Genomic DNA, 12,619 nt, shown 5'->3' with positions numbered 1-12,619 from the left:
AGTTGTAATCACTACACCAACCTAATATTTCAAAGCATCAATGACTTTTAAGTCCGAAGATGGATTATTTGACAAGGTACTTCATCTTTCCATTGAGAATTTTTTTTCTGATGAGTATTTAAGTTAGTGCATGTAATTTGTGCATAGATATGCCATCCTAATTTGCTGCAAACAGGTTGTATTTTCACCTTCTATTATTATTCCTATCCTGTTGCCTTTATTCTGCTTTTGCATGTGTGTTTGTGATCTTCCCTGTCTTACACAACTATTTCTGTCTATATCTTTGTAATGGGAAAGACTGTGAGCCATTCAGTGGTCTTCCAGTAAGACACTGGAAATACTATCACTGGCCTCATAGGCAGAGGAAAAATTACTTTTATTTTTTGTTCCTGTACATGATACCTCTTTACAGACATGCCATGTTATATTTATTTTTCCTGCAATTGCATTTCTTTAGCAGTTTTGTCAATCTGCATATTGCTACCCACAGTCTTTTTCTGTAAGCATTCTGTAGACTCATGATTCCTTTTGCTGAATGTAAGCTTTCCAGCTCTGGTTGTCTAAATTACCTCAGATCATCTACAGGGCAAGGAAAATTTATTAGTCTGATTGAATCAAGTGCCTTAGAACATCAACCTCCACATTTTTGCTTTAGGGGATACAGACTGTGGATGTCCTGACCATAACTATGTGTTACTGAAATGACATACAGATGTTAACCACTCTGGAGATAGAAATGCAATGATTCCTGAGGAAAATGTTAAATAATTTGTTTGCATGGTTAACCACTAGACTTTCCACTGAAGAGTAAACACTTGCTGCATATCTTTATGTGACTTGCTATGTGTTATGTGAGCAACATGTTAGCCTTGGTCTGAACTGAATATAATATCTGGTCAAAATTCTTACTTGAGGGAAAAAGAAGTCATCTTCATTTATTGGAGGAAAAGTTGTAAGTTCTATACTAAACAGGTGAGTTCTTTGTCTTCTCTGAAGTTGACATTGCTTCAGGTAGTCACTGGTTCCTGTTTGCAATCCTGTTACTTTTGGGTTTTAGGAAATGTTTATTCTAGGAAAAAAAAAATCAGTAGAAACTAAAAGCTTCACATTTAAGGATTGACCATTTAAAAGAATAATATGCTTCTGCAGTCAATTCACGAAGAAAATATTGAAATTATTCAACTTGCTAGTGGGTTTAGCAACTAGCCGTGTCCACACTGAAGAGCGTCTGAAAGTGCAGTGACAATAAACACTGTTCTCTGTAGAAAAAAAAAAAAAAATTGGTTTCTGTTACAGGACTGATAATGCATATGTGTCTGCAAGATACTTACAAGATAGGTCAACATTGAGATCTTTTAACTAAGTCTTTGGTCTGGCTGAAGTTAACAAGATTTTCTTTAATCACTTCTTGTTATTCACAGATCGTTTGAGTGCAGATATTTGAAAATCTCATTCTTTCAACTTCAATTTAAATCCAGGTTAATATTTATTCTGCAAAATTCCACTTACCGGGGGCAAGCAACATTTTAAAATAATGTAAATTATTAATAGTCGTCTTTGTTATTATCAGTTGCCCTAGGAGGAGGGTAAATAAACTGTTAGTACCCCAGACTGTAAAAGTCTTTAATGCGGTTTTGGTTTTTTTTCAGATTGTGTTAAATTTTAGAGTGGTCACAATGGTCAGAAGTTGACACAAGAAAAATCCCAACTACATCTACATTCATAGCTTTAAGAGTTTTTCTTAGGTCATGTGTACAAAGATAGATTCGACCAGGTTTATCTGAGAGCCAGCACATAGCAGCTGAGACATAGGGCTGCAGTAGCACAACTTGCAGGGCTTCTGGCCTGAAGTATCTTCTCACCCAGCTAACTGAGGAGAGACCAGAGATTCTGGGTCTGTGCCCCTGTCCAGGTCAGCATGTACTAATTTATAAGACTCTGCCCCCAGATAATAAAAATTGTCTGACAGATTAAAAAAAAAAAAAAAACAACACACCTGAATTATTTTTCAAATTATTAAAATAAATATTTTAGGGAGCAAAAGGCTTGTATAAAAAGTTAAACAAAACTCCTTGGATTATAATGAGTCCAATTTTAGTAAACTCCTAAGTACCTCTGGCTGTAGAGAAAATAGCAGGTTTATTGTTATTTGAATGCAGCATGTGCCAATGAAATTGGTGTGTAGACTGGTAGATGTGCATTCATTGAGATGTGTGGGCATCTGTAAGTTTACTGTTTCTTAATCCTTGACTGCTTAGTAGTGCTTCCTATGTATACTCTTAATGAAGCTTTGGAGTTGAGCTGTAACATCAGAATATTCTCATAAATAGAAAATAATAGATTCAGGTGATGAGAGAGGTCCTTTTGCTATCACTGAAAAATCCCCACTGTGGCTTACCACTATACTGTTTTTGTATTTCATCAAAAGGAATTTGAGGTTAACACTTTTCAAAAGAATCTTTTGTCCTGATACGATTTGAACTGGAAATACGAACAATTTAAAATGAGAATCTGAATAGTATTTATTAGAGATCTGGTTACCCTCTCCAGTTGATTACTTACCATACTGAAGTTTTGAGCTGTACTCCTTGGATCCAATGCGCTTTGTATCTTTGGAAATTACACAGAATCTGGTTACTGCCCCAAGGCTGGGGTCTCAGGAACACACTTGAGAGACAGTTTCATATTTTAGCACTCTCACCCTTGTGCTTGAATCCACTGTTCAACTGCCTAATGTAACTGAGCAGCTATTGCAAGATCTCACTTAAGGTTACAAACAATTTCCCAGAATCCTGGGCGTTTTTCTTGAGATTTTCCATGAGGGAGACCATGACAGATATGAGAGCATGCCCAAAAACATTTGTAGGAATTCTGAAGCCACTGTTGTCCTTTACTGTAACAGTATGACATAATACATTTATTATCTATGTTAAAATAACACACCCCGAAAGTTTTACCCACTTCAGGTGTTTTAATCCCTCTGGGTTGTGTCTGGAACATGGTCTTTCTGATTTGCCCTTGAGCTACAGAGTCTTTGGCTACACACGCTTATCTTTTATTTTCTCCTGGCTAAATCCTTCAGTATGTGTCTTAGAGTCCATTAAAAGTCCTACCAAGAGTCTTTCCCTCTTTAACCTGAAATTTGTATATTTTTACCCTCTATCCTCTCTTCCCTACAAACAAGGCCAGGTTATACTTTTAGTTTGACTTTTTTTCTAGTACTCCTGTTGTATAGCCAAAACCCAGTCACTAAATTTGCTGGTTTCCCTTAACATCTTTCCAGGGAAAAATGTCATACAATCCTGATCAACAAAGGTAGATACGTATTTACAGTGGTATACAAACCTATAGCAATTGTATCATTCCGTAACATGAACCAAACCTTATAAATTGTATGTACATTTCCCCAAATCATACAGAAAGTGTATTAGAGCACTTATTCCTCATATTAATGAATTATAACACTGCTTGATTCATGAGGCATTCACATGCTGGTTAAGAAAGGATTCAGTGCAGACATTTTTATTTTGTCTTCCAGTCTGTTGTCTTCCACAGTCATCAGACCCTGGGATTTGCATGCATTTAGGCCCAGCCTTGCTTCCAGAGGAAGTTGTGCCATCTCTTGTGGTAGCTTGAGGATCAGAATTCTGCACCTGATCTGGGTAGTCAGCCTAAGTGATCGGAAGATTTTCTAATTGAAAAGCTCCTGAGGGACTGCAATTTCCACTGCTCAGTCATTGCAGCTTCTTTATGTTGAGAATTATGAACCAGTGAATGAGGAAGGATAATTACTATATTGTTTACTGTTTTTAGAATTGTAGCGTGTACTTGACAATATAGGATAAAGGCACTACCTGCACTAAAAACTCCTATTTAAAAATGCTGGGTGACTTCTGATAGACCAAGCTGATAGCTCTCTATTCATAGCAGGAAAGATCTTACTGTTAAACTGATCTCTACTAGCTGAGGCAGCCTTACAGTTTCAAGAATTAGTTTCTTTAAATGCTGTTATGTCTGAGAATGTAGTTTTGGGGTTTTTTTGTTTGTGGTTTTGTTTTGTTTTTTTTTTTTTAAATCTTTTCTGTCTTAAGGTTGCAGTCAGAGTAAAGAAGTCTCTGCAGTGCTGAGAGGCAGAGAATTCTAGACATGAGTCTTTGTTCAACAGCCTGCATACATGTTTTGCTTTAAAGAGTTACAGGATAAACAGTGCTGAGGGAAAAGGGAGAAAAAAATTCTTAATGTTGGTCAGTGAGATGTTCGTGTATAATAACTGGTTCTTTGTTGTAACAGCTGACATCAACTAGGATTCTTTTAATATCAAGGCTATAGTTTGAATTTTTTGTGGTCTCGTACATTGTCATTTTGTGGAATTATCCTCTCCAATACCTCAGGACAGAGGCCAGACTGCCTACAGAACCCATTCCAAGATACATATATTGAGTCAAATATTCCCTTGACAGCTGCAACATTCTTGTATAGGCATTTGTCTGCTGGCAGATGAAAGCAGTGTGGCAAGCTGCTTTGACATCATGAATAGTCATTATATATGCTCACTGGTAGTTGGTCTGTTCCTAGCGAAATGACCCTTTCCATATGCAGTGTCTTTAATGACCTTGATTTTGGCATTGTGGCTAGCCCATCATCTTGGCAAGCTTTTCATACACACATGCACATGATTACTTGTCCCTCTATCTAAAAATGCTGGGAAGAATGAGGGCCTCCAGCCAGCTTGTGCCTGAAGTTGGCAAAAGTAGTAACATGGTGATTGTTCTGCGTTCAGATCCCATTGGGACTCGGTGCCATTTTACTAAGAGTAAAATTTCTTGTTAATCTTGTTAATGTAAGCAGTGCAGCTTATGCTTACATGAAATATTCATATTTGCATCAGAAATTCCTTAATATCTTAACATGATTTTTTTAAACATGGAGAAATGCTTTTCAGAATAAATACAATTATTCCCTTAATATGTTAGTATAGTAGTCTTCATGTATGATTTGAAGGGAGTCCCACAAAGTAACAGAAATTGTTTAGCCCAGTAACTGAAGCGATGCCACTATGTTCTTTGAAAAAAGTTATGTTTGGACTAATTCCAAGTGAGAGAAGAAATCTTATCAACCTTAACAATATTCTTGTCCTTTTCATCTTTGGGCATAAGTCAGTTCAATCATCATCTTTTTCTTACTCCATTTTCTATCAGTTCTTAAAAATATGAGTGAGGGTTCAGTAAAACAAATACAGTTTTTGTGTAGGTGGCATAGATTTCTAGTATATCCTTTCCTAGATGACATCTTCTGCTTATTCTACTGAAAAATTACTTTAAATCTATGCTTATTTTGTCAAATGATGAACAGCTAACAATTCACAAACATTTGTGTTGCAGTTCCACAAAATGTTTGTCTCGAGTGTTTTTGCTGGTAGAAGTCATATGTGAATGTGTATACATAAGTTGCAGTAAAGTTTTAATACGTAAAAGCAAGTAACTAATTTTCCTAGCAACACATCTTTTTCACATTGTCTGTAATAATCTGTCTGTACAGATGAAGATGTCTCATGGGCTTGTTATTATCAGGAGCACAGTTCAGAGATGTGTTTTCATGGGTTGAAGATGGTTGCAGTTGGTGAGGATGGTGGTTGCCGTTGGTGAGGATGTTGGTTGCACCACACCCTGTTGATCAGATAAAACAGCAATTAAAGATGTATGGAAAAAAAAAAAGACTATGCATATTTATGTTAAAGATCATAAAGAAGTCTTTATAATGTGCAGTATCTTATTTAAGAATAAGAAATTGCCATAGAATAAGTCATTTTGGTGCAGATGTAAGAGTGGGAACCAATCTAAACTTGCATGAATGTCTATCCTCATTTGTTATGTTTTGCTGTTTTTTCTTTTTTTTTTTTTTTTAATTTTAAGTACTTAATGGGTAATTCTAAGTGTAAAAAATAAGCCCTGAGACTTCTTTGTTTCATGATTTATTGCAGTGTATGGTTTGTGCTTTTTCTACTAGCAAGTGAATCCTTTTTGTCCAAAATTTAGATAAATCTTTTTGCTTAGCTAACGTAAAGCAAATGTACACATTTGTGTACCAACATAGAAGTGCCTAGAGGTCCCAGTGTGTACACAAGAACTCTTGGGAAGAAGGCAATGCTGAAATACATTTCAAAGGAAAGTCCTTGTCTGAAATAACTTTTTTGTCTCAATAAATAATGTACATGATTTTGGGAAAAGGCATCATTTATCTGTTTTGCATATGTTGAATTCAAGCCCTAGATTCTTAGCTATTGTAAATCATTATTGCTTTATTGACATCAGTTAGGTTGCTGTCATTCATACCAGCTGGGAATCATTATCCCCTCTGATATGTAAGTCCAAAAAGTTTCCCAGTTCAGGAAACTGTGCCATCATAGTTACAGGGGGGACAAACTATTTAGAATCTAACTATGCACTCTGCATAATACTTTCAAAGTGTGAGTTTTAAGGGTACAGCTGAGTTGCTGATAATTTTGATCATATTTTTGCCACATGGCATGTGGTGGCAATACTGACTTAAGGTATAGTGGGATTGATTCTGTACCATGTTGCATTTGCAGTTTTGATTGCCCAACTGTTTTTAGCAGCTGCAGAATGTTCTAGATAAAAAAGGGCTGAAAATACATTTTTATAAACCTGTGTTCTGTTCACAGTGTGATTTTTTTACATGCTTAAAACTGGCATAAGAGAAGGGTAAATCTGTAAGAGAACAAGGGAATTGATTCAGTTTTGAAAACAACCAAACAGCCTTTTTAGTGGATTTTTTAAAATCTGATCTGGTTTGTAATGTCAACTCAAGAAAAAAATACGTAAACATAACTAAGGTAGTGCTGCATTGAAGCAGTGAGAATGAGCAGCCAGGGTCAAAGAGACAGAATACATTAAGCTAGTATTGCTGCCTTATGATATTTAGTTAGCCATTTAACAGTCGTGTAAACTGAATGTTTATAATGAGTTTTCAGTCACAGAAGTTGACACTTTGACTTCTACTCATGCCTCCTCTCCTGTTGTCCTTACAGTTTATCATGGTTCACAGGTGATCTGTAGCAGGAGTAATGATCATGGAATTGTAGCAGCAGGAAAGTCATTTTAAGGGAGATAAGCACGTATACTGTGGTAATGAATAGGATAAAAAGAAATTCTTTCAGGGAGGAAGCATGATTTTTTTGTTTTCAATTTTGCCACAGTCTTCCTGTGTGTCTTAGGACACTTAGCCTTTTGGTGACTATGTTTTTTGAGTCTGTGAAATGGGAACAAGTGTTAATTCATAGATTTAGAAATTAATTCCTTATTGGTTCTGTCTAAGAGTCATCTGCTTTATTTATCAAGGCTTTGGCTTGCAATCTGGATGTGGGGCACATTCAGCCTACAGCTTTGATTTAGCAAGCTGTGCTAGAACCAAATCTTGGATGGTTTCTATGAGTAATACCATTTACCCACAGAGAAGTTCTTAGTGTGCATATCAGAGAGAATGTGGACCTTTCCAACCTGTGTAACCTCCTTTAATAAAGATACAGTTACTGCAAATGACGTCTTGTGAAAAGTGGATCTATTTGTGTTTTTATTCTGTGGCCTGAATAGAAGATACAACAGAATGGGCACTGTTCACTGGACTTGGGAATTCTCACTTGCTCTGACTCATGTAGAACAACAGAGAGGGGGAGGAAAATGGGCTCCACAAACCCAGTATCCAGTTTTGTCATTTAAAAAACCTTTTTGATCTGAACTTTGTACATTTAATATTCCAGAGGTATTTAGAAGTTTGATAAAAGTCCACAGTAGTGCTAGAGAAAGATAAGGCTCACTACTGTACTAAAACAATGTTGTGGTGCCAAGACAGTATATTTATGCTTTTTTTGTTGCAAGACTAACAGTGCCCATCAAACTTTGTATAATTTGGTATTATACTAAGTAAAGGAAAAAATACCCAATCATTCTCTAGGTTGCCATAAAAAATGCTTTAAGCTTAATATGCCTCTACATTGCAAACCAGTGTATTAGCATGATGTATTGCTTCACAGCAGCTGGGAGTAATACAGTGTGGTGAAATTACTGATGTGGTGGAGGCCAAGATTTTTTTTTGTGTAGAATAGAAAGGATACTAATTTTTTTCCCATTATAATCAACCGTTATTTTGCCAATGTGTTTTCTAATGCGTCTTGCAGAGTTTTATGATAGTTTTTCAAAGCTGGATGAAAATTTCTGTGCTACCATTGTGGTCAGTCAATTTTTAGCATGCATAAAAGAAGCACTGTTGCGAAGTTTTCCTTCAAGCCTGTGAAGTCAGAGTAGCAAGGAGTAGGACAAAGCTTCAGTAAGCTTTGGGAGCTAATGGGGAATTGCAAACTTCTTGTTTATTGCACCAGGCACTTTCTCAAAATCTGCTTCATAGGGGCCAAACCACTTGTTTCCTCAGGCTGATAAGGAGGATGCTTTCTCTCCCTGTGTCAAAGCTCTGTGACTTTGTAAATAAGGCAGTATAAATGTATATTTTAAAAGTGTACTTCTAGAGGGATTGCAGCTAGCCCATTGCAAACTTTTATCTCAGGAGACCTGAACTTCAGGACTAGTTAAACTGGTTAAGTTAAGAAGTATAGACTTTAAAACCACCTGCTATCAAAACAGCTAAGACATAAGTTGTGCCTCAGTTATCTGAAATGGAATTTTTAAGCACACTACACAGGTATTAAATTGAAAATAAATGCTCCCCCCCCCCCCCAAGAGCATTCTGGTGGGTTTGAGACCTGTGGCACAAATTCTGGGGAACTTGCCTCTGTCAGAGCTCTGTGAGAGAGGAAGTATAAGGAAATGTGCTCCCCCAGTTGTTTCAAGGCAATGAGTCAGGACCCTTTTACACAAGTTTCTCAATATGTAATTTTTTTATTTCTATTGCTGATGTGATCATTTCATGGATCTTGTTTGACATACATAGTCACAAGTGTTGATCTGTCGGATAAGGCCCAGGAGCTAATTAGACTTTCATTGTCTTGTCCATCATTTTCCAATTCTTCATTCTTAAGAATTAATCCAGCAGATGTAAATGTGGAAATAATTCTGTATGATCTCCTGCTTTAAGGCAGTCTTTCCCAGATTTGGACAATGCAGAGCAAGTGTGTTAATCTTCCATCAAGCAGATGGAAGCAATGCTCTAGAGTAGAATCTATTGATTGTTCATTGAAATTTAAACTCTCTATTTTTCAGGAAATTCCAGTGTTTTGATTTCATGTTTCCACCATGCATTGCAATATTTTTAATACAGTCAGGATGTGCAATTGTTTTCATATTTATTGTATTTTATATTGTAATTTAATACAAAAGTCAAAACTCTTTGACTTTCATGTATTAGACTGTAACTAAAAATAAAGCAATGGAGTTGAAACAAAGGGTCCTAACTTTACCAAAACTAAATATGTGGATTTAATGAAATGAAATGTTTTAATTATATTCTCTTAAAAAAAAAAAGCTTTAAGAAAATGCTGGTTCTCACAAAGACATTGGAATTCTAATTGCTGTTTCTCTGTAGTGTGGGAAAACGTTTGCTTTCTTGCCAATTTTGAATTTAGCTTTCTTGGTGTGGCATCACTCTAAACACAGGAATGCCATAATACCGATTTTAGTAGGAGCAACTCAGATAACTTTTAAGACAAAACATAACTGACCTGAAATTTCTTGATGGGAAATCTAACAAAAACCTTATCAGTGAATGCAGTGAGAGCATGGAACAGACTTCAAAGTCTCCTAGGAGAAGTATGCTAGAAGCAAAACATCTTAGAATATACTGCAGGGGGGGGAATGGAAGCTTTCTGTGGAAATGGACAAGTTTAATAAGCCATTTCATATTTCATGTCTGTGAGTTTTGTTTTATTTCGGCCTGAAATAAAAGCTTTATTATTCAAGGACAATAGTAGCATGTTTTTTGTAACTCCTTAGCTTTCAACAATAGAGTATATTTTGGTTCACCATTGTGTTAAAACTGCAAGTGTTTTTTTCTGACTTCTTTGGCATAATGATTTATTAATGTTGACACTCCAGGGTTGTTTCTCAGTAGAAGCTCAGGTTTTGCTCCTTCTGGCACATTACATACAAATTATGCAAATTGCTATAGTGCAGGTTATAACTTAATTATGTTATACATGAACAATGATAATTTCTGTAAGGAAAGCTGTCTAGCATTTTAGTTGCTAATGTATTTTTTTTCTCCTTTTTGTATTCTACAAAAGAAACCACATTAAAAAGTGATAGTATATGTGCAGGTTTTGCTGCTGTGCAGCTTATCTGGTTGTGCTGCTAAAATATGTGAAAACAACATAGCAGTCATTGCCTATATTTATATGGTTAGTGGCTTTCCTAATGCAAAACTGTTTTGGGGTTTTTTTTCAGGGCTTTAATAATCTGTCTATAATAATTAGCAATAAACTGTAACTTCACTTATGGAATTTCGTAGAAGCCTAGAAAAATTTAATTACTTTGTTTTGTCCAGGTAAATCTAACTTGCAAATTCAAGATACTATGTAACCTTATAGCTCATATTTTTATATCCCAATTTATAGTCTACTTGTGAGGGGGGGTTTTTATACATAAAACATAGGCATTTTAGGAATAAATACAGTTAGTACATTTTTCTCCAACATTTTCGTTAGCTTTTGCTTCAAGTGAAATTCTTCCTTTTAATGTAATCGTGCCTCTCAGTTGCATTAATAAGTGGTTTTTATGTGTCTGTATTGCAGCTTCAAATTAAGGCAGCTCCACATAGTACCCTGCTGACCTCAAGAAAGTGGTGATTCTAACTGTGGAATGAGGGTAGTTTCAGTCCAGAAATCAGTCCTTTGACATCAAATGGCTGAAATTGCCCAATGCCACCTTTTTTTCTGAAAAAATAACAGTATAACTTTTGGCTTAATTCCCTTCTTTTTTGCTATAGATACCTGTATTCATGTATATAGATAAGCATATGCATATACATTATATAGAACTGGCCAGCATAAATACTGAATTAACAACCGCGCTTGGATTTCTGTGTTCACATACCTTGAGACAGACTTGCCACCTGCAGTGTTACAGATTGAAAGTCAGTCAAGATAAAGTTCACATACTGAAGAATTGAGTCTGATTCATAGTCCACAGAATCCACAACCTAAGGAGACCCCTACTAGCCTGGCCACAGTTGGTTTCCCTATTAACTGTGTTTAGCACAGAATAAGGGCCAAACTGTCTAAGATGAGTCAGGGTTGAGGTGTAGTGGCAGGCCAATATTGGGAGTTGTGCTTTATTGTATCTGAGGTTTGAAGGAAGACATCTGATTTCAGGACTGTCAGCACTTAATTTATACATATGCATGCACATTTAAGGCTTATTTAAAAAAATAACCTTTGTATCACCTATGTGCCATTTAACTTTATTTGCATGTCGACAGGAGCTGAGAAATCTAGCTACTTTTTTAAGCTTCTTGGTTCTTGTTAGATACTGCTCACTTAATTGAAGTTTTTATACTGAGTTTTACATAACATCTCATAATGATCTAATAGAAATATAACCAGTGCTACATAGTTCATTTGGGCTGCATGTTCTTGTGTTGTATTGCTCACACCTTATTAGTCTTCAGCAAATGTTCCGCTTTTCTTTAGTTTTGGCAAGCTGCTCGGAACACCATTTCCTTCTTTTCATTCTGGTGGAGTCCAATTGTTCTTTGCTTATACTACATTAGCCTTTCCCAGAATTTAGCCTGGAGTTTTTATACACTGGGGAGTTTCCAGTGTGTTTAGATTATAAAATGATTTCCTAGTGTGACCGTGACGAACATGCTTTCAGATAATACTGTCACACTAGATTTTGGTGCTGGTTTTCTGTGTTTCTTTGCAATATTTTGGTATACAGAAATGATGAGTACAATCATTTTGTCTCTTGAAAGTGGTATTTTTCAAATCATGCTCCCAAATAGTTAGGATTGTCCCAAAACTTTTTCTATTTCTCATCAGGTTTGTGTAGATCAATTGGTGTAAGCAACTTTCTTATCAGTCATCTTGAGCAACTAAAGGAAGACTCTGTGATTACTCCACATGTTAATTGGGTGAGTGGATAAATATATTTAAAGTATCTGGGTTTGGGTTTTTGCTTTGGTTTTTTTGGTTAAAAATCACCACCCCTATGCCTGAAAGACTACACCCAAACTAGCCTTAGTCATACAATTTCTTCTCTTTCATTTCTATATATGCCTTGAAAACCATTCAGGAAGATGACACAAAGTGGGGGGAAGTCCTTCCTCCTTTCTTTCCCCCAGTTTCTCCCAGGCTACTTGTTTGTGTCTGGTTTTAAGTCACAAACAAATGGTCCATGTGCCAGTTTTTGGTGATAAAACAGTTTAGAAATAAAATTCAAGGAGCACTAAACATATAGCATCTCCAGAGTGAATGAGGTTTTGGAGAGCCTGTGTTCAAATACTATATATAATTCCTCTAAGCAACACTGAAAGCCTCAGGTGATTACATATCCATGCAAGGGTGCTGTTTCCCTTGCTCCCCTTTTATTTCATTCATATTTCAAGTTCATATTAAATTCAGTGAACTTCTCATTTAGGAGGGTGCTGAGAGAGC

General features: G+C 36.1%; 1 protein-coding gene across 1 annotated transcript in view; it reads left to right on the top strand.

Moving 5' to 3' along the window:
* LOC128148618 (uncharacterized oxidoreductase ZK1290.5-like) overlaps positions 1-12,619 on the top strand; it is a 52,638-nt gene that overhangs the window by 25,898 nt on the left and 14,121 nt on the right. The window contains 1 exon segment of the mRNA XM_052802653.1: positions 12,005-12,096. Within this exon segment, the coding sequence (XP_052658613.1) occupies positions 12,005-12,096 (92 nt within the window).

Source organism: Harpia harpyja, chromosome 11 (assembly GCF_026419915.1).
Source record: "Harpia harpyja isolate bHarHar1 chromosome 11, bHarHar1 primary haplotype, whole genome shotgun sequence".
NCBI lineage: Eukaryota > Metazoa > Chordata > Aves > Accipitriformes > Accipitridae > Harpia > Harpia harpyja.
This window is presented reverse-complemented; position numbering and strand designations above follow the sequence as displayed.